Source organism: Sus scrofa, chromosome 16, assembly GCF_000003025.6.
Source record: "Sus scrofa isolate TJ Tabasco breed Duroc chromosome 16, Sscrofa11.1, whole genome shotgun sequence".
Classification (NCBI taxonomy): Eukaryota; Metazoa; Chordata; class Mammalia; order Artiodactyla; family Suidae; genus Sus; species Sus scrofa.
This window is the reverse complement of record NC_010458.4, coordinates 68,227,625-68,249,685: the sequence shown is the minus strand read 5'-3', so window position 1 is coordinate 68,249,685 and position 22,061 is coordinate 68,227,625. Positions and strand designations below refer to the sequence as shown.

At 40.9% G+C, this 22,061-nt stretch overlaps 1 protein-coding gene across 4 annotated transcripts in view; it reads left to right on the top strand.

The window, feature by feature from the left end:
* The window catches only part of MRPL22 (mitochondrial ribosomal protein L22), a 49,379-nt gene extending 29,418 nt beyond the window's left edge, over positions 1-19,961 (top strand). For 2 of the 4 annotated variants that reach the window (XM_021076707.1, XM_021076705.1), the window contains exons 4-7: positions 4,059-4,124; positions 5,883-5,960; positions 8,291-8,360; positions 19,318-19,961. In XM_021076707.1, coding sequence (XP_020932366.1) covers positions 4,059-4,124; positions 5,883-5,960; positions 8,291-8,360; positions 19,318-19,514 — 411 coding nt within the window. In that variant the 3' untranslated portion in view covers positions 19,515-19,961. Of the gene's footprint in view, positions 1-4,058; positions 4,125-5,882; positions 5,961-8,290; positions 8,361-14,906; positions 15,204-19,317 lie in introns of those variants that run through there. The other 2 variants (XM_021076706.1, XM_021076704.1) reach the window with 1 other exon arrangement.

Below are 22,061 nucleotides of genomic sequence, written 5' to 3'. Positions count from 1 at the left end.
TCCTTTTTTTTTTTTTTGGTAATTCACAAACCCTTGAACCTAAGGTTTGAATGTAATCACTGGATTTTTTCCAGAGATACTGTATTCTTTCTAGAGTTTTATCTGATCTTTAGCTGCTTAGAATCCTTTCCCAAACTGCTAGAGATTGCTCAAGTCTGAAATAGAAGACTAATTTCTAGATTAATGTGAACTAATTGTGGGATTCATACACATATATTAAAAAGTTTAAGTAATAATAGCATAAAAAAGATGGGAACATTTGAATCCTTAAGAAAATAAACCTTGGGAGTTCTCTTGTGAAGCAGGGCTTCAGGGCCTGGTGTTTTTACTGCAATGGCTTGGGATCCTTGGCCCAGGACTTCCCAATGTCATGGCCCAAAAAAAAAAAAAACAACAAAAAAACTGTGATAAGTACTTTAGAAATACACTTACTATTAATAGAACTATTTTAATTATAACATTTTTAAAAGGCCTTTGGGATTTAAGGCTACTGAATGCAATTCAGTAGTAATTTAATTTGCTTAGTTTTTATATGAACCTGACAGCATGTATTTTGTTAAAATTCATTTGCTGTCTAGATATTAGTCTGAATTAATAGTTTTATTTTTTCTTATTTAGGGGAGCTAATTTATTGATCGAAGGAGTTCCCCCTGTGGCAACAGTGAGTTAAGATCCAACTGCAGCAGCTCAGGTTGCTGCGGAGGTGTGGGTTCAATCCCCAGCCTGCCTCAGTGGGTTAAAGGATCTGGTATTGTCACACCTGCAGTGTAGCTTATACTGGCCTGGGAACTTCCATGTGCCATGGGTATGGCCATTAAAAAAAAAAAAAAAAAAAAAAAAGACCTCCCCTTGATTGGGAATGAAGAAGGAAAAAGAGTTGCTAATAGTTTAAACAGATAACTTTTTCCCCCCTGTCTTTTTAGGGCCACGCCTGTGGCATAGGAAAGTTCCCAGGAGAGGGAACTACGCCACAGCCACATCGACCTACACCACAGTTTATGGCAACACCAGGTCCTCAACCTACTGAGCGAGGCCAGGAGTCGGACCTGCGTCCTCGTGGATGCTAGTCGGGTTCGTTACCAGTGAGCCATGATGGAAACTCCAAAACAAATAGCTTTAAAAAAAATCGTATTGGAATATTATAGACTTACAGTGTTGTGTTAGTTTCAGGTGTATAGCAAAGTGAATCAGTTATACATATACAATCTGTTCCTTTTCAGATTCTCTTCCCATATGGGTTATTACATAGTGTTGAGTAAATTTCCCTGTGCTATAAGTAGATCCTTGTTACTTCTCTATTTTATATATAGTTTACGACCATTTTTTTTTTTTTTGTCTTTTGAGGGCCACACCTACGGCATATGGAGCTTCCCAGGCTGAGAGTCTAATTGGAGCTATAGCCACCGGCCTAAACCACAGCCACAGCAACGCCAGATCTGAGCTGCGTCTGCGACCTACACCACAGCTCATGGCAACACCGGATCTTTAACCCACTGAGTGAGGCCAGGGATCGAACCTGCAACCTCATGGTTCCTAATCGGATTCATTTCTGCTGAGCCACGACGGGAACTCTTAAATGACCATTTCTATAAGAGACATATTTTTAATTTGTGGATTAATTGACATACTGATAATAAGTCAGGCTTATGCGTCATTAATGTGGATCCTGTAAGACTCTAGAACCTTCTTTAGCTGACATTTTTTGTTGTTTGCATTGTTCTGTGCATTTAAAAATAAATTAACTTCTTTGAAAGTTACTACTTTAGAAATTTCATAATTTAAGCTTACTTCGTTTGAATAATTATTTTGCACATTATATTCTAATATAACTTTACCTAATTTTACTGTGTAGGTTAATTAATAGCAGTGATATTTAACCGGGCCTTCTGACCTCCAATTTTGTCACTTTATCTTTTTGCCACAATAGATTTATTTACTGAGACTTTGTCCAGTTTATCATTAGAGAGTCCCCTTAGGTGTTGCACCTGTCTCAAGCAAATGTTGAGCTTTATAATTTAATTTAATTTTATTTTATTTTTGCTTTTTAGGGCCACGCTTGCGACATATGGAGGTTCCCAGGCTAGGGGTCAGATTGGAGCCAGAACTGCAGCTGCCAGCCTATACCACAGCTCACGGCAGTGACGGATCCTTAACCCACTGAGTGAGGCCAGGGATCGAACATGCATCCTTGTGGATGCTAGTTGGATTTGTTTCCGCTGCACCATGACAGGAACTCATGGAGCTTTTTAGTTTTAGAAGAGCATGACTGAATAAACACGGGATTCCTTTTTCCCAAATGTCTTTCCAGGATTACGATATCATACACAATTCAGGTTTAGATATCCCACTGTGGGAAACCAAGTGTTGAAAGGATCTATGTAAAAAATTTTATCGAATGTATGAATTTTGTTTATTAACGTTATCAGTCATGACAGTTCTTCCGTCTTGTCCCGTGCTCCGCAGGACACTTTATTGCTTAAAATATAATTGGGCTTTTGCTACAATTTTCAGCCTGTCAACTTGTATTGCAGCTGAAATGAAATCTGCTACATATTAAAAGATGGCCACTTGAGAAAACTCTGTTATTTCTGAGGCATTTGAAAATTTCCAGCAGGAGTCAGAATGTTAGAAAGTTCTGAGGTCTCTCTTTCATTATTTGCCTTGAAAATGTTGTCTAATTTTTTTTTTTTTTACAGTGGCAGTGTGGTATAGTAGTGGAAAGAATCTGGGTTTTAGGGTCATAACGAAACTTCAAAGATATACCTGCCAGACGTGGTATTAGGCCCTTTCTGCTTCCCTGAGGGGCACTTACAAGCTTTGTGATTTTGGACAAGTCGCTTGATTTCTCTGAACTGCTATTTGTAGTTACAAAATGTTTTTTTCTCCCATTGCATACAGCTAGGTCACATAAAATCCTGGGCTCTTCAAGTGCTTTGTGAACTGTAGATGGTTTCTTGGATGTTTGATTAAACCAGGCAATTGGATATGCCTACTGCTATAAACAAAAGATAGTAAAAGCTAACATTGCTGAAGGTCTTCCCACGTGCTAGGCACTGTAAAGTACCATCTTTACCTAGGTTACTTTATTTAATCCTTCTTATGGTTTTGTGCACTAGGTACTATTATCATCATTTTATTTTATTTTTTAATTAATAGGAGATTTACAGTGTTTTGTCAATTTCTGCTGTATAGCAAAGTGACCCAGTTTTTTATATATATATATACACACACACATACATACATACATACATATATACATACATACGTACACACACACACACACACACACACACACACACATTCTTTTTCTCACATTGTCCTCCATCAGGTTCCATCATAAGTGATTAGATATGGTTCCCAGTACTACACAGCAGGATCTCATTGCTTATACCCCAAACTCCCAGTCCATCTCCCCCCGCCGCCACCGCGCCTTGGCAACCACAAGTCTGTTCTCCATGTCCCTGAGTTTGTTTCTTTTCTGGAGACAGGTTCCTTTTGCTGTTTATTAGATTCCAGATCTGTGATCTTCATTTTAAAGAATAAGGCAGGGAGAGGTTAAGTAGCTTGGCTCTGTAGCTGGTAAGTGGTAGAGCTGGGACTCCAGCCTGGGTGGTCTGATGCTAGAGCCTATGCTCTTGACCAAACACTTAGAAATTGGTTTTCTTATGAAAATAGTTATTTTGTCCACTTCACCATTGTTTTCACTAACTGGAAACTTTTTTTTTTAATCGTACCTTTTCTTTTGCTCTTTTAGCTAGCCATTTGAAGTGTTTTCAAAATACTCTCATTTAAATCTTTTACTCTGGATAGAAATGTTGCAATTTTTGGCACAAACTAGCCATTTTACAGTTTCTGTTTCTCCTTTAGTAATCTTCATAACATAGTGAGAATTTGGAAAAATATAACTTTGTATAGGGGAAAAGAATCTCCAAATTCTTAAAAATGTTTTTATTTCTTATGGAAGCGTTTTTATTAGCATAGAAAGTACAAACTATATTAGCAGTGTATTACTGTCATTTTGATGAACTTGCTTAATTTTTTTTCTTACCATTTTTAAGGAAATCTACCATTGTCGAAGACAAATAAAGTACAGCAAAGACAAGATGTGGTATTTAGCAAAACTGGTAAGCTAAAATGACCATTACCATGTAACACTTAGGGAAAGAAGCTAAAAGACTTGTCCTGATTTCTCAGAAAAGTGAGAAGTATAATTACATGATAAGACTTCTGGTAGGTAACCCAAAAATGATTGCTTAGAGATGAGTGATTTTGCTTAATTTTTACCTCCTGAGAAACTAAGTCATGTTGGCTGTGTAGATACTTGAAACAAAGGCATCAAGAACCTGGTTACAGGAGTTCCCGTCGTGGCGCAGTGGTTAATGAATCCGACTAGGACCCATGAGGTTGCAGGTTCGGTCCCTGGCCTTGCTCAGTGGGTTAACGATCCGGCGTTGCCGTGAGCTGTGGTGTAGGTTGCAGACGCGGCTCGGATCCCGCGTTGCTGTGGCTCTGGCGTAGGCCGGTGGCTACAGCTCCGATTCAACCCCTAGCTTGGGAGCGGCCCAAAGAAATAGCAAAAAGACTAAAAAAAATTAAATTAAATTAAATTAAAGAGAAAAAAGAACCTGGTTACAATTAGAGAATGACGGAAGCAAATTTATATATCTATAAAAGTTAATTCAACCTATTACACAACTGTTGCCTTTTAAGTTTTTTCCCCAGAAGATGAAATTTATATATGAGAGAAGAAAAAGTAGCAAATACACATGTAGTACGTCTATTCTGTAGGAGAAGGAGATGCTTTTAATGCCTAGTGTGGTCCTTGCCAACCTGGATCCTTCTCTGTCACGTCTGTTCTCTTTTATTATTATTGAAATCATTATAATCCAGGTTTTATAGTTTAAAATATTTGATTATGTCCTAAAGCGGGTGGTAGTATCCCTTCTCAAACTCTTCTTTTACCTGCATTTAGCTATTTTTATTTTTATTTATTTATTTTTTGGTCTTTTGTCTTTTCTTTTTTAGGGCCAACCCACGGCATATGGAGGTTCCCAGACTAGGGGTCGAATCAGAGCTACAGCTGCTAGCCTACGCCACAGCAACAGCAACACCAGATCTGAGCCATGTCTGTGACCTACAACACAGCTCATGGCAATGCCGGATCCTTAACCCACTGAGCAAGGCCAGGGATTGAACCTGCAACCTCATGGTTCCCGGTTAGATTTGTTAACCACTGCGTCACGACGGGAACTCCCCTATTTTTATTCTTAATGAGAGAAGTTTTCCCCCAGTTTTATAAAAATTAACGTGCAACTAATTAGCTAATTTTATGTATTTATTTTTGGTATTTTTGTCTTTTTTTTTTTAGGGCCACCCCCGAGGCATATGGAGGTTCCCAGGCTAGGGGTCTAATCAGAGCTACAGCTGTCGGCCTACACCACAGCTCACGGCAACACCAGATCCTTAACCCACCAAGCAAGGCCAGGGATCGAACCCATAATCTCATGGTTCCTAGTTGGATTCATTTCTGCTGCACCACGATGGGGACTCCCTATTTTTATTCTTTTTTTTTTTTCTTTTGTTTTTTTTTGCCTTTTCCAGGGCTGCTCCCGTGGCATATGGAGGTTTCCAGGCTAGGGGTCTAATCAGAGCTACAGCTGTCGGCCTACATCACAGCTCACGGCAACACCGGATCCTTAACCCACTGAAAGAGGCCAGGTATCGAACCCGCAACTTCGTAGTTCCTAGTTGGATTCATTTCTGCTGCTCCATGACGGGAACTCCTAATTAGCTAATTTTAAAAGTTATTTGGATTGTGTGAGGCTTTAACTTTTCATTGTAAAATAATTTATTTTCTCTTGTCTGTTACCCTTTAATTCTAGATACGAGGAATGTCTATTGACCAGGCTTTGGCTCAGTTGGAATTCAGTGACAAAAAGGGGGCTCAAATAATTAAAGAGGTAAACTGAGATTGGCTGCAAGTGCGCACATAGCTGTCACTCATGTGTTAGTAAGCTTGGCCTAAAAACCAAATTCTCTGGTATAAATGCATAGTTTATATAATTCAGATTTAGGGTACTCAGTTTGATTACTGTCCTTATACCTTAAGAATGTTTTGTGGTTTAAGTTTTTTTTTTCCGAGATGCCTTTTTTTTTTTTTTTTTTTTTTTTTGTGTGTGTGGTCATTTTAGGGCTGCACCCATGGCATATGGAGGTTCTCAGGCTAGGGGTTGAATCAGAGCTGTAGTCACTGGCCTAACCCACAGCCACAGCAACACCAGATCTGAGCCTCATTTGCAACCTATACCACAGCTCATGGCAACACAGGATTCTTAACCCACTGAGCGAGGCCAGAGATAGAACCTGCAACCTCATGGTTCCTCGTCGGATTCGTTTCCGCTGAGCCACGAAGGGAACTCCTGAGATCCTTTTATTTGCATCAGATAGTCATTTATATTTTACAGTCTATGAGGTGATCCATCTTATTTTTAATCATTGGGCGCTTGATACATTTTTTAGAAGATTTTTGTGTCACTTCCACAACTGAGAGCTTGTGGTTTTATACCTAGTTGAGTGGAAGGAGCACTGGACTCAGACTTGGAGTCTTCGTCTTTTCTCTGACAATGTCTCTAGGGACTACGGGCAGGACACGTGTCCTGTTCCATTTTTCTCACTTGTAAACTAGGTGGAATCGGATTAGATGGTCTCTAAAAACCCTTCTAGCTCTAAATATAGATGATTCACTAGGTACAAATGTGCTAATGGTATTTGTGCTGACCCATTCTAGGCATATGAATGTTTTTGTTTCAAAAAACTGGGTTGAGGGGGGTGGGGGGATGTGCTTGGGCTGTGGGATGGAAAGCCTGTGAAATCAGATTGTTACGATCATTATACAACTATAGATGTGATAAATTCATTTGAATAATTACAAAAAAATAAAAAACATTAAAAAAGGAAGAAATGAAAAAAAAACTGGGTTGAGGACGTCTGAGGCTATCAGCATTATTTTTCATACTTCACTTAATTTTCACATAAAGTCGATCTTATTTCAGTTTACTAGTTGAAGAGTTGAGATTATTGGATTCAGACTTCTAAGAGACTCTATTGTAATGCCTGTATTTAATTCTATTCAGAGAGGACTTATTAAGTATCTGCTGTGTACCCAGCTTAGTACTACATTCTTCATCTTTAAATGAGTGAAAGATCTGATTCTGTTATTTCTGAGAATTGTCCTATTTTTAAAAATGCGTTTTAAAGGAAATTAACTTACTCCAAATATCTACGGAGTATAAATTTAATAATTCTTTTTTTTTTTTTTTTTTTTTTTTATCTTTTTTAGGGCCGCACCTGAGGCATATGGAGGTTCCCAGGCTAGGGGTCTAATCGGAGCTGTTGCCACCAGCCTACACCACAGCCACAGCCGTGCCAGATCCGAGCCACATCTGCGACCTACACCACAGGTCATGGCGATGCTGGATCCTTAACCTGCTGAGCGAGGCCAGGGATCGAACCCTTAACCTCATGGTTCCTAGTTGGATTCGTTTCTGCACCTCCATGATAGCAACTCCTGATAATTCTTAAAGGAAATTTTCAAGTATGCTTTTTCTCTACTTGTCTGAGTTGTTAATGGTTATTTTGGATCCAAAGTTTAAGAATTTTCGATAAGATTTAGTTCTTGAGCTTCTTGAATTTTTTGACAGGTCTGTGATTCAAAGACATAATGTTCATTACTGAGCGTACTGCTGCAAGTGCTGTTATCTCCTTTATAGCTTACGCATTCCACTTAAAACTCAGCAGGATGGACTGTGTTCTTTGCATTGGCAGTTCTTGTCCAAGGAAGGAAAGCATACTGTACCCTTTCTCCTTAGTACTGTTATCATTTGATGTTCCCTTTTTAAAGTTGACCATAAAAGGAAGAGGTCTGATTAGCAGTCATATTATAGAGATAACAAGAAATGAGGAGTTCCCGTCATGGCGCAGTGGTTAACGAATCCGACTAGAAACCATGAGGTTGCGGGTTCAGTCCCTGCACTTGCTCAGTGGGTTAACGATCCGGCGTTGCCGTGAGCTGTGGTGTAGGTTGCAGACGCGGCTCGGATCCCGCGTTGCCGTGGCTCTGGCGTAGGCCGGTGGCTCCAGCTCCGATTCAACCCCTAGCCTGGGAACCTCCATATGCCGCGGGAGCGGCCCAAGAAATAGCAAAAAAAAAAAAAAAAAAAAGAAATGAGAAATTTAATTCTGTTTTAGTTCAGGGTCAGCCATATGAATGCCTTTCTTTTCCTTGTTTAAGGTTCTCTTAGAAGCACAAGATATGGCAGTGAGAGACCACAATGTGGAATTCAGATCCAATTTGTATGTAGGTAAGATCTTTAATATTCTTAGCTTTGCAAAGTGTCTTCCAGTAGTGATGCCAAGTTCTTTATCTAATAATAGTCTTTCATATCTAACTTCTTAGGGTTGTGTTTGCCAGTGAAAATTGCTGGTAATAGCTTACTCTTCAGCCTTCAGCATGCTAATATTAGTCTTTTGTAATTGGTTACAACGTTACTGCTTTATTGTTACCTATTCTGTAAGGAGATGGAGATCATGAAAGGTTTTGACTAAGGAAGAATGTAACTGATTTTTTGAAAGATGAATTTTTTTGTCAACCCATCGGAGATATATAAAGGATCACTGGTAGACTTAATCTTTGTTTAGGGATTTCCTGTTGTGGCTCTGTGGGTTGAGGACCTGATGTCTCTGTGAAGATGAGGGTTCAATCCCTGGCCTCACTCAGTGGATTAAGAATCCGGAGTCACCATGGCTGTGGCATAGGCCAGCAGCTGAAGCTCTGATTTGACCTCTAGCCTGGGAACTTCTATATGCCGCAGATGTGGGCATAAAAAGAAAAAAATCTTTTATTTATAATGTGTCAGGCCAGGTACCTAATCCAAAAAGATGTTATGTAGGTTAACCATCCAATTATCAGAATGGAAAATCTGTTGAATTATCAAAGCCAAGGGGCCTGCAAAGGCTCAGATGACCCAGATGTTTTTGTTCCCTTTTGTTATTATATCCTGAAGCATTACCTCTGGTTTTGAATGGTTATTCCACATCACATTAAATCAGTGTAAGTCCACATGCTTTGGGAGACATGGTGTCCTCTACAAATATACGGAATTTTTTAGTAGCATACCTTCACACAGCTCTTTTTCTAGAAAGAGGTCAGTGTTTATTACAAAGCTCTCTTACAAAGCTCACCCCCAACACCACAGTAAAATTATTGCAGCAGTTATTCCTAAGCTCAGCAGTTTTGTTACCAAACAAAGGTGTTGATAAAAAAGCAAAATTTTCCCAGTCTGCCAAACCTATATTTAAGAAGGGCTGTTTTTTATCTAAAGACATTTAAACTCAAGATAGGGGAATTGCTCTTCTCCAAATAAAGGGGAAAGGCTAAATCATTAGGAGGGAAGTTAGCTGTGCACACATCATCTTTCAACACTTAGAAGTTTAAAAAAAAAAAATCTAAATTCCACTTTGTCACATAATCTCTGCTTTGCTGGAGTGGTTAAGTTAAAATCTTACCTCAGCTCACCTGGAATTGATTCTGGCAAGCATACTTGTTTCTAAAATTCAGAGGAGTTATGATTTTCAGTTGCAATATAATTTTAACTAATTATATTCTGATACATGCATAGATGCAGAGGGAAATCAAAATGGCAAACTCAAAAGATTCAGGCCACAGTAGTTAATCATAAGTGTTTTCTTCTGGGAGCAGCATGAATAAATAAGGCTGGGGGGACCCAGAGTCACGGGAAGAGATGAAGTGGATAAAGAGCAAGACCATTTGCTTAAAAGTTCTTGGTGACCTTTCCTGCTCTATGCCTGAATATCAAATCAAATTTAATTTTACACAATTTCATAGGAATATTGCCTTCTTAGCTGATAGACAATATTTCATAATGGAGTTCAGAGGCAAGTGAAATAGAATTTGTCTTTAAATCTGTTTCAGTAATTGTAGTGTAGAGAGATAGGGTGAGGAGCTTCGTCTTGTCTTCCCAAATGAAGGGGCAAAGTTCAGTGTCGCCTTCAAGCAAAAATCAGTTTAACCAGGAGTTCTCATTGTGGCGCAGGGGGTTAAGAATCTGGTAGCAGTGGCTCAGGTTGCTGTGGTGTGGTTTCTCTCCTTGGCCCAGTGCAGTGACTTAAAGTGTCCAGCATTGCTGCAGCTGTAGCTTAGGTCACAGCTATGGCTCAGATTCAGTCCCTGGCCTGGGGACTTCCATATGCTGTGGGTGTGGCCGTTAAAAAAAAAAAAAGAGGAAAAAAAAAATCAACATAACCAGTCCATTGGGAGCGAGTCTTTGTTTTCTTGGTCTCCTTATGTCCATTTCTGCCTCACCTGCACCTTCTTTTCATCTAGTTCAGTGTTCATAATCTCTTTCCTTTTTCTTTTTTTTTTCTTTTGTGGGGGGTCTTTTTGTCTTTTTAGGGTTGCACCCATGGCATGTGGAGGTTCCCAGGCTAGGGGTCAAATCGGAGCTGTAGCCACCAGCCTATGCCACAGCCATAGCAATGCAAGATTGGAGCTGTATCTGCAACCTACACCACAGCCCATAGCAAGGCCAGGGATCCAGCCTGCTTCCTCATGCTAGTTGGGTTCTCTAACTGCTGAGTCATGATGGAACTCCATAATCTCTTTTCTTAAGTCAGCCTTATAAGTTTAGATTTGTCTTATGATTTTAAAAATTCGTTTGCCATGTATGTTGTGGCCTGATCTCCATAATGAAGGGAAAAGAGATGAGTGCCTTCAGGAAGATGGAGTGTCTGACCACATGTCAGGCTTCTTATTCCTGTATTTGCTACACTTCCCTGATGGAGTTGCCTGAGAGTCTTATTAAAAATACAGATTCCCAGGCCTCACAAACTCACTGCATCTGAAACCCCAGGGGAGAGTCTTGGGTAATTACTCTAGTGATTCTTACCTATAAAATGTGGGAAACTGGTTTATCTTCTTAGAGTCTTCGAAAAGGCTTAGACATTTCATTCCATAGGCTTCTTTTAGAGCTTTGAAAGACTAGTTAACTGTTGGCTACCAATTCATGTCAGCAGTAGCTCTTTCCGTCCCCTGAAATAAGGAAGTACAGACATTGTAAGGGAAATGCTTTTTTGGCAGCATATGTTCTCATTACATGGTAATTCCTTCAAATGCTTGCCATCGGTCTAAAACTAATGCCTGGTGTTGCGTGACCACAGACTTTGAAAGGTCATTTCCTTTCCCAACTTATAATGGTGACTAATGACTCTGTGAAAAGGCCTTAACAAGTGGACATGGACTAATAAAATGTCACTGCATCGTGATTCATGGCATCTGAAGTGATTCACTTCAGGGAAAGTGGTCGGCTGACTTTGTAAATCAGTCTTCCGGGCTAAGAGTAATGAAGGAAGAAGTGGGGAGGGTTTCTAAAGCTAAAATGTCAAGATTCTCATTAAATACCAGTAATAGGAAATATTGACAGTATTTTAACTATGTGGTACCTCTTGGGCATTATCTTTGGAAGAACATTATCTTGGGCATTATCTTTAGAAGGTTGTTTCCATCTTTGAGATGTTTTAATGCTTTTTCTTTAATTCAACAAATATTGAGTGCCTTCAGTGGGTATACTGCCCACACAGTTAGCGATTTAAAACACGTAGCCCATGTAGTTTTGGTCTTCTTATGCATGTTTCTGCCCCACCGGCACCTTTTAATCAAATTCGGTGTTCAAAATCTTTTTTTTTTTTAAGGGCCGCATCTGAGGCGTATGGACGTTTCCAGGCTAGGGGTTGAATCGGAGCTACAGCTGCTGGCCTACACCACAGCCACAGCAATGCCAGATCTGAGCCACCTCTGTGACCTGCACCACAGCTCTTGGCAGTGCTGGATCCTTAACCCACTGGGGATTGAACCTGCATCCTCACGGGGCTAGTCAGATTCATTTCCACTGAGCCACAGCAGGAATTCCAGGCTGTGTTGTATATTCCCATTCCAAAGTATTAAAGAATCTTGGTATTTCAGAAGAATTAACGTATTTGTTTTGGCATAAAAGCATGATGGCATTATGTGTATAAAGATAGGCATATGATATTTTATGACTTGAGGATGAAACAGTAACTGGAATAAATGGCTAAAGCAGGTTTTGAATGTGTGCTCTTATGTGTTTTGGGAGAGATGGGAAGAAAATGACAGTTACCATAGATCCTGGTAGGATTGATCCTTGTGTTTTGATTGATTATGTACTGCTGCACAGTTAATTTTGATACTTATTTCACTGGTGTAGTCTTCCTTATTCTCAGAGTGTTTGGAAATTGGTGCTCAAATTGGATAGAGTAGCAATTTTGGATAAAAGTAGCCATCATGTTTGTAAAACCTTTTTAGAAGTTTTTTATCCTCCTCTTATTTGTAAGTTTCCTCCTGCCAGGTGGATACAGGGCACCTGGTGTTACTTCATTATAGAGTGATTTGTATAATGCTACTTTCTTTTTGGAAAAACTTAACTAACTTTTTAAAAAAGTATAATTGAATATGACATTAATTTCAGGTGTACAACATAATGATTCAATTTTGGTATAAAGTATAAAGCAGTAACCAGCGAGTTCCCATGATGTCTCAGTGGTAACGAACCTCACAAGTATCCATGAGGATGTGGGTTCGATCCCTGGCCCTCTTCAGTGGGTTAAGGATCCAGTTTGGCCACAGTGTAGGTCACAGATGCAGCTCGGATCTGGCGTTGCTATGGCTGTAGTGTAGGCCGGCAGCTGCAGCTCCGTTCCAACCCCTCGCCTGGGAACTTCCATATGCTGTGGGTGCAGCCCTAAAAAAAAGAAAGAAAGAAAGTAATCGCTACAATGTCTAGTTAACATCTGTCACCACACATACAGAATTTTTCTTCTTGTGATGAGAACTTTTAAGATCTGGTTTTTTTTACCACTTTCAAATATGTAATACAGTATAATTAACTGTGGTCACCATGGACTGACTACAACTCCATGACTTTTTATTTTATTTTATTTATTTATTTTTGTCTTTTAGCCACACTCCCGGCATATGGAGGTTCCCAGGCTAAGGGGTCCAATCGGAGCTGCAGCTGCTGGCCTACGCTGCAGCCACAGCAATGTCAGATCCGAGCCTCGTCTGCCACCTACACCACAGCTCAAGGCCTCACCAGATCCTTAGCCTACTGAGCGAGGCCAGCAGTTCAACCTGCATCCTCATGAGCCATGACGGGAACTCCTGACTTTTTATTTTATAACTGGAATTTTGTATCTTTTGACTCCTTACACACATTTCGCCCCCTCCCCACCCCCATCTTTGGAAAAATTTTTAATTTATTTCTTAAAATGATTTTTATTTTTTCTATTATAGTTGGTTTACAGTGTTCTGTCAATTAAAGTTATTTCTTTAGTGCTCAGTAGATGAGGTTGATAAAAGGGCAGTAGCTCTCTCTTTATCTCACTGAGACCGCGGGCAGTTTTCTTAATCACTTTCATCCTTCGCTTTCTCTTTGGCAAAGCTCGGATGCTTCTGCTGAAACCCATTTCATGAGGGGATTGTAGTTAGAGGGTTATGGAGCATACACTTTGATATGTCCCTGTGATGTAAAGTTCTGTCACGGTAAGAATGAAAGAATGGTGATCATTGAAGTGGATTAATTTGATATGTAGTCTACAGATTTTGCCTTTTAAAAAGGCCTATTAAATTAACTAAAAAAGTAAAACTAAATAAACTTTAGGCTAGTAGAAGGTAGTTGCTACTCTGATTTCCTGAGAGTGAACAGGTGAACGGACTTCTTGTTCTATTTAAAAAGTTTCTTCAAATTTTACAAGGTCAAACTTTGATGTGGAATGGGGGAGGGGAGGGGAGGAGGCAGATATGATATAGGAGTTTCTAAAACTGGCTGTGAATCAGAGTTGCTTGGGCAGGGGAGGGGTTGTTTGCTAAGGATGTAATTTCTAAGGCCCACTCCAAATATACTAAATTAGACTCTCCAGATACGGGTTCTTAGCAACAGCATTTTATTTTATTTTTTAATTTTTAAATATTTGGGTCATGCCTGTGGCATGTGGAACTGCCTGGGCTAGGGATTGAACTCAAGCCACAGGGGTGCCATTGCTGGATCCTTAAGCACTAGACTACCAGGAAACTGCAGCGTCAGCCTCAGCCTCTTAAATATTTTCCCTAGGTTACTTTGGTGTAGCTAGCCTGAGGACAGCACTTGGGAACCATTGGTTCCAGAGGCTTTGCACACGGAGTAAAATCAGAATGTCTTCCCTCAAGCTCCAGGGCTTTCTGCAGTCTTGCCTTTATTTCTGATCTGTTTCCCTTGTTTGCAGCACTCTTTGCCTTGCTTGCTATGCTTCATTCAGCAGGTTCTCTTCCCTAAAACAAGCCAAGCACTTTCCCACCACTGAGCCCTTGCACTTGCTGTTCCTTCTGCCTGGAAAACCTTCTCCCTAGATATTTGCATGAATGATTCTCTCTGGTTTTGGATCAGATGTCTCTTCTTCAAGGAGGCCTCTTCACACCCCCAGTCTGAAGTTGCCCTCCAACACCCCCATTAATCTCTGTCACATCACTGTTAGCGCTTATCACTGACTGAAATGATCACGTTTATTTTCTGTTTTTCTCCTCTGGAGTGCGCACTGCATGAAGGAAGGGCCCTTGCTAGTCTTGTTCATTCTTTGTTTCTCCACCACTTGGTTCTTAGGAAGGAAGGATTTGGGGGGTGGTCGCCTTGAGGTGAGTCTGCTCTAGTCAGTCAGCCAGCAGGCTCGAGTAGTCTTAGAATCCTGTTGAGGCGAGGACAGAAATCGCTCAGCCGATCGAGCTGTCTGTCATCTTGTGGTTACAGTCATTTCCCATAATTCTCTTTTTCTTCCCTGTCTAGCTGAGTCCACCTCAGGGCGAGGCCAGTACCTGAAACGCATCCGATACCACGGCAGAGGTCGCTTTGGGATTATGGAGAAGGTTTTTTGCCACTATTTTGTGAAGTTGGTGGAAGGCCCCCCACCTCCACGTGAGGCACCAAAGACAGCAGTCGCCCACGCCAGAGAGTATATTCAGGAGCTTCGAAACCGAACTATCACGCATGCTCTCTGATGGGGGTATTCCGACTCCGCAGTGTCTCTGTTTTACCATTTATTTTCTGAAGCCAACAGAAATTAAAGACCAATGCTTTTTATGATTTGTCATTGAATTACTGAAATACAAAGCACAACTGCTAGTTTTACATGAATATTTATAAGGCTTTGCCCATCTCCTGTGAGCTTCTGGGTATATAATGTATATTCTTTTGCTTTTCAGAGCTGCACCCGCGGCATATGGAGGTTCCCAGGCTAGGGGTCCCATCAGAGCTGCAGCTGCTGGCCTACACCACAGCCACAGCAACGCCAGATCCAAGCCTGTCTGTGACCTACACCACAGCTCACAGCAACACAGGATCCTTAACTCACTGAGCGAGGCCAGGGATCAAACCCGCAACGTCATGGTTCCTAGTTGGATTTGTTTCCACTGCGCCACAATGGGAATTCCCGCCTCTGAGTACGTTTTATGCATTTGCAGTTTGAAAGGAGAAATCAGCTTTAAATACAGTTAACAGAGTATATAATTCAGAAGGCTTTTTTGAGGGCCATTTGAAGTGAATGTTAACTTTCAAGCTAGTGTCCTGCAGGTGGCAGTTTTGGTATTGGACTTGAGTAGGTTATAGGATAAGAAAGCTTGTCCTTAATATTTCACTTGATTTTTCTCTTGAACCTGGGGAGGGGTGGTGGAGATAAGCCTCACTCCAAGTTATTTCAGTAGTTCAGCAGTGTTTTAGGGCATTCTGTGATTCAGTTTTTCCTTTCACAGTTGGCATAAGCTACTGGGTGAGGGATTATATTTTCCTTTACTGTTTCAGTAGTAACTCGAAATTGCAAGAGTTTATTAGATATATTAATCTAAAACTCTCCATGCCCTTGAACTCAGAGAGTTGTATTCTAGGTAAGGACTGTTTTTATCTTAAACTCTCCATGCCCTTGAACTCAGAGAGTTGTATTCTAGGTAAGGACTGTTTTATGTCTCCTTCCAACACTGCTTTCCATTGCTTGGATAGCTCGTTGAGGGTTGATTCATTTTTCAGAGTGAATTCAATTATCGGGTGAGGAATTGAACCAGTCTCAGTATTGCATTCTAAAATAAGGCAGTAGGTGGCACTCACTTCCCTTGTGTTAGCAGAAAATTGCTAGTATTAAATGAGTCTTCCGCACCACCTGGCTCTTGTTGACAGGTGTGTTTTCACTGGCAAGACGCTCTCTATCCACAGCCCTGATCCAGTGTTTCTCAGACTTCTGTATGCAGAAGGAGTGCCTGCTTGTTAATGCAGGCTTCTGGGTCTCACCCCAGTGTTTCTGGTTCGCTAGAGGTTTCTGGGGTTTTTTGTTTTTTGTTTTCCTTTGGCCATGGAGTGCGATGGCTTGATGTGGGATTTCAGTTCCCAGATCGGGGGTTGAACCTGGGCTGCAGCGATGGAAGTGCTGAACCATAACCACTAGACCACCAGGGATTTTGCTGAAAACCTGTTTTAAAAAGTACTTCCAGATGATTCTATTGTAGAGGACCACACTTTGAGAATCCTTCTCCTCCAGTCAGGTGAAGAGTATAGCTTTAGTGCCATGTTTAAGGTGGCATTAGTACCAGCTCCTCTTTACTGGAACCTCATTCTTTGACATGTTCTGTGATGCATTTTTCAAGTAACTCTCAGAATCACGTGGTCTGTAAACAGTGGTGCTGTGATTTGAATTCTGTGTTTCTCAAGTACCTGATTCTGCATATCCAGTGAATATTCAGGTGGGCTTCTGTGCCTCTGCATTTACCTCATGTGTGGGTAAAAGGCCAAGGCCTCCATGGAGTAAGCCACTGGGGTTTAGGGCAGATTGATTCTGGGTCCTAGGCTGTTGTAGCATGGAATCATGGAAATACCACGGGAGTGGTAGAAGGCGACCTTCATTCTAGCCCTGGCATACTCATGAACCAGAAAAAGGACTGGGCAGATCGCTCTTCTCCCTGGCCACCGTTTCATTCATCTAGAAAACAAGAGACTCTGTTCTCTGCAGACCATCTTCTTCAGAATCACTCAAAGGGCTCATTAAAGGATGCAGATCCCTGGGCCCTACTCTCAAGACTAAGTGAGTCGGGGTCTGGGGCAGGAGACCTGGGCGGGGGGCTTGTACTTGTAATAATCCCCAGTCGCGTGCTGCTGGACAGTCCCTAGAATGGAGGGCCTCTGGGTTCTCTTTCCGTGCAGATGCTCTGAGTCAGCCTCAGAGTTTCAACTTCCTTGGGTGTGACTGAAAGACACCAGGTGTTGATGTGGACTCTCTAAATTACGTAAGTGAGGGTATCACTCCATTCAGGCTATTAAAGCTGTTTTTTGAAAGCGTTAAGGACAAAACAGATCTCGGATTCTAATGAAGAAAGTTTGCTGCGATCTAAGGTTCAGCCTTCATTTGGAACTGTTTTCGATGTTAAAAAGTGTAATAATAGCTAACATGTAGCGCTATGTACTTAGCACTGCTTTAAGCATTATATATCCTTTATCTCAATGAATCTTTCTCCCTGTGACTGTTGCCGAATACATCTGGTTAGTTTCCATGGCTGAGAGTGCACTTTCTAACATAAATGAAAACATTTTGGTCCCCACTTGAAAGTTAACTTCACAGGGTTCAGAAACTAATGTCTTAATTGTTCTTTAATGGCAGTATCCAAATGCTTGTATTTCCTTCTTTCATTTTGTTGGAAAACTGTGATAGATTTAAACTTTTTTGTTGTTGACCTCTAGCATGGTCAGGAAGTGTGCCAGTCTCAAGTTTAGTTCATTAAATGATCAAGTGGTGAGCGTGCCCAAGTAACCAGGTGAAGGGGTAGAGGGTGACAGCGGCCCGAGGCCCCTCCTGCCCCTCCCAGTCATCACTCACCTCTTCCCCAAGGATAACTGTTGCTCCCACTGCTATCATATGATAGGTTTTTTTTTTTTTAAGGTTAGCTTTTTGTTTTCTTCAACTTAACCCAAATTTATTAGGCAGCCATTATGTGCCTGGTGCTAAGGCTACAGACAGTGAAAGAAAAATCAGCCCCTGCTCCGTGGAGCTCACACTGTGGGAAGGGCAGATTGTAAATCAGTAATTGCAGGGAGTGGGGAGTGTTACGCAGGCGGAGGGAGGGGGCTGTGGGAGGAGACGTCAGGGCACCTGGAAAAGAGTCACTTGGTGTTTGGGGGGAAGTTTATATTCTTAAAGAGATAGAGTGAGGGGAAAGGGTAAAAATGATCCAGTGCCATATGGCTCTATAAGGGGTTATGTTGTCAGAATGCCAGCGTGGGTTTTGTTTTCAACAGCGTAAATGTCAGGACCACTTCATCCTTCCATGAGTTAAGTGGGATGCGGATGGGAAATATACTGTCCTTGGCTCTGACTCAGATTTACCAAATTTTATGAGGCTCCAGCGAAGCCCAAGGGGAAGTACATGTGAAGTGAGTGTACTGCAAACATTGCAAAATAAAATGTGTTTTTCTGTAAGTGATGAAAATGATTGGAGTTTTTCCTTGCATTTCATTTTAATGCAGAGCTGATAACAGTTTTAGCTGATGAAGAAGTGCTCCCTGTGGGTTTAAAACAGGGAATGTTTCTGGAGTAGGTGAACTTCCAGAAAGATTGTAAAGCAGGACAAAATTGCGTAGACGGCATTACTAGCACAGCTAGGGGTGGGCACCCCTTCTTGAGCTTCTGTCTCTAATTTGACTGTCTAGGGTGAGATCTGTGAGAGAGGTCCTAGCCTTTATTCTTAAGCAAACCAGCCTGATGTGAGTTACGTTAACATATAAGTTAGGATGTATCTGTAATGAAATTACAAAAACATTGGATGGGAGAGAGGAAGTGTTGGCGAGTGAATCATACTTGTGCATTCAAGTAAAATGTTTTTTGTTTGTCCAATAGGGACTTGAATGATTTACTGTTTTCACTTATGGCCCAAGGAGACTCATAAAAATTCCACTCTGGAAAGTAAGGGATGGCAATATTAATAGCAAACAAAGTGGAATTTAAGGAAAAGGCATAAATGAATCTAAAAGCATTGTTTAATATCCATATGGAGAAACACATTCTGCAATCAATTTGAAACAATGTCTAAACCTCCTGAAGGTCATCTAAAAGTTCCCAGTTTTCACAGTGCACCTAGGATAAGAAATTCTTAAATGATTGAAGTTCATTTTGTCCATCTGGCCACAGCTCTTGACTCTTTTTCTATATCTATGCTCTTTACAGTATGGCTCTGCAGCTCTTCTTTTTATGAGATGAAGTCTTGTTCTGACCTCTTCAATCTGAGTTCACTTTGTGACTTCTGCAACCAACAGAATGTGGCAGAAGTGTCCGTTTGCAGGTTTTCAGCCTTTGCCCTGTTTGCTTCCTTTTTCTTTCTTGGATGTCTGCTTCTCCATGTAAACAAGCCCAGGCTGACCTGATGGAAGATGAGAGACCATGTGGAAGAGAGCAGTGGGCCCCGGCTTACAGCCAGCCAACCACTAACCATGTGAGAGAGTCCAGCTGCCAGTCCAGCAGAAACTAATGACAGAAGCATGAATGAGCCCAGCTGAGAAGAGGAAAACTGCCACAAACTGACCTACAGACTCATGAAGAAATTACTACGTTCTTCTTGTTTAAGCCACTGAGATTTGAGGTGGTTTGCTACAGAGTATTAGCTGTGATAAATATTTCAAACTTTGTACCCTAAGGAGAATACCTATCCTTTTCAAATGTCTGTAACGATTTGTAAAATTCTACAAATTTAGGATCTCTAGTCAGAATCTATATTGATACTACAATTGTAATATTGATTTACAAAGGTTTCAGATTCTCTCAAAAAAGAATATAGACCACTTTTTAAAATTATATTGTCCTAAAACCAGAAATCTGTTCCTTTTAAGAAAGTTTTTTATTTTGGTCTTTTTGTCTTTTTAGGGCCGCACCCATGGCATGTGGAGGTTCCCAGGCTAGGGGTCCAATCGAATTGGAGCTATAGCCACTGCCCACAGCCACAGCAACTCAGGATCTGAGCTGCGTCTGAGACCTATACCTCAGCTCACAGCAACGCTGGATCCTTAACCCACTAAGCAAGGCCAGGGATGGAACCCCCGTCCTCATGGATGCTAGTCGGGTTCGTTAACTACTGAGCCACGACGGAAACGCCAAAAAAGTTTTAAGATAATCTACTTGATAATAAAACATTCCTAACTTGGTTCTTGGAAAAAATAATAAAACATTGAAATGGACAGATCTTTTAAGTCCAGTCACCAAGTACAAATGATACCACAGCCAAGGCATGGACAAAACCTAGATGTCCATTGATAGAGGAATGGATAAAGAAGATGTGGTACAGGTATACAGTGGAACATTACTCAGTCTTGAAAAAGAATGAAGTAATGCCGATTGCAGCAATGTGGATGGACCTAGAGATTATCATACTAAGTGAAGTAAATCAGTCAAAGACAAATACCGTATGAGCATAATCACTTATATGTGAAATCTAAAATATGGTACAAATGAGCTTATTCTTCTTTTTAAAACAGAAACAGACTCACAGAGGTAGAAAGCAAATTTAGGGTTACCAAAGGGGAAAGAGGGTTGGGGAGGGATTAATTAGGTATTTGGGATTAGCAGATACAAGCTATTATATATAAAATACAGATAAACAACAAGGTCTTACTTTATAGCACAGAAGCTATATTTAATTATCTTGTAATCATGATAGGAAATATGAAAAAGAATCATTTTGCTGTACACCAGAAACAAACCCAATATTATAAATCAACTATACTTCAATTTAAAGAAAATACAAATTAAAAAATGGTATCTATGAGACAAGAGCATAAAATATACCTGAAAAAAAATTAGAATCCTGTGTAGCAATGTGATGCATCATTCTCTTTTTCTGTATAGTTTTGGCTTAGAATGGACCAGAAGGTGAACTTGAGTAATATTTGGGAGTAAATGATGCTCTCGTAATCACTTTGTCTTTTTTTTTTTTTTTTTTTTTTTTTTTTTGTCTTTTTAGGACAGTACCTGAGGCATTTGGAGGTTCCCAGGCTAGGGGTCGAATTGGAACTACAGCTGCCGGCCTGCACCACAGCCACAGCAATGCCAGATCCTAGCTGTATCTTCGACCTACACCACAGCTTATGGTATCGCTGGATCCCCAACCCACTGAGAGAGGCCAGGGAACGAACCTGCGTCCTCATGGATGCTAGTCAGATTCGTTTCTGCTGAGCCATGATGAGAACTCCCATCATTTTGTCATCTTGATATCTGTCACAGTGGTACCTCAGCCTAAGCTACCATACTAAGGCAGCAAGTGTCCCATTCCAACATCTTGTTGGAATTTTTAAGCAAAAGGAAATTATTAAAGGATATTAGAGAGCTCAAAGAATTTCTAAGTGAGCCCAAGAACTATGAATAGCCCCCATCAGCAACCATCTCCTCACTTTGTTCTCTTCCTCATTTGAATCATGCATGGATGTCAGTGACTGGCAGAAATGTCACATGCCTGAACCCTAGCTATAAGGGAGTCTAGAAATGGACTTTCTAGTATTCTAGCCTCTTAACATGTCAGTGTCTCCCAGCCAGAGACCACCACAAACACAATTACAGTCGAACAAGTCAGGAAGAGAGAATGCGCCTCGGGGAACCATGGGGAGTCCTCAGCCAGAGGGCATACAGCTAGAGCCTAGGTCAGGACTTGGGCTTTGGTTGGGTATCTTGGCTCCGTACTGAATGCCATCGAAGTGGGAGTGGGGAGAATTCTGTGGTTGAATGTCTTAATAAATTATATGGACGGGGGGGCAAACGAGGATGAGGAAGAGCTGTAATTAACTGATGAAGAATTAACAGGGCCTCGTTTTAGCCAAGAGAAGGTGATGTTTGTCTTTCGTTGTGGATGGCACAGTGACCTTATTTTTGTCTCTCGTTAGACAAAATTATGGTGTGGACTCGCTTTATCTCATTTAATCATGTTC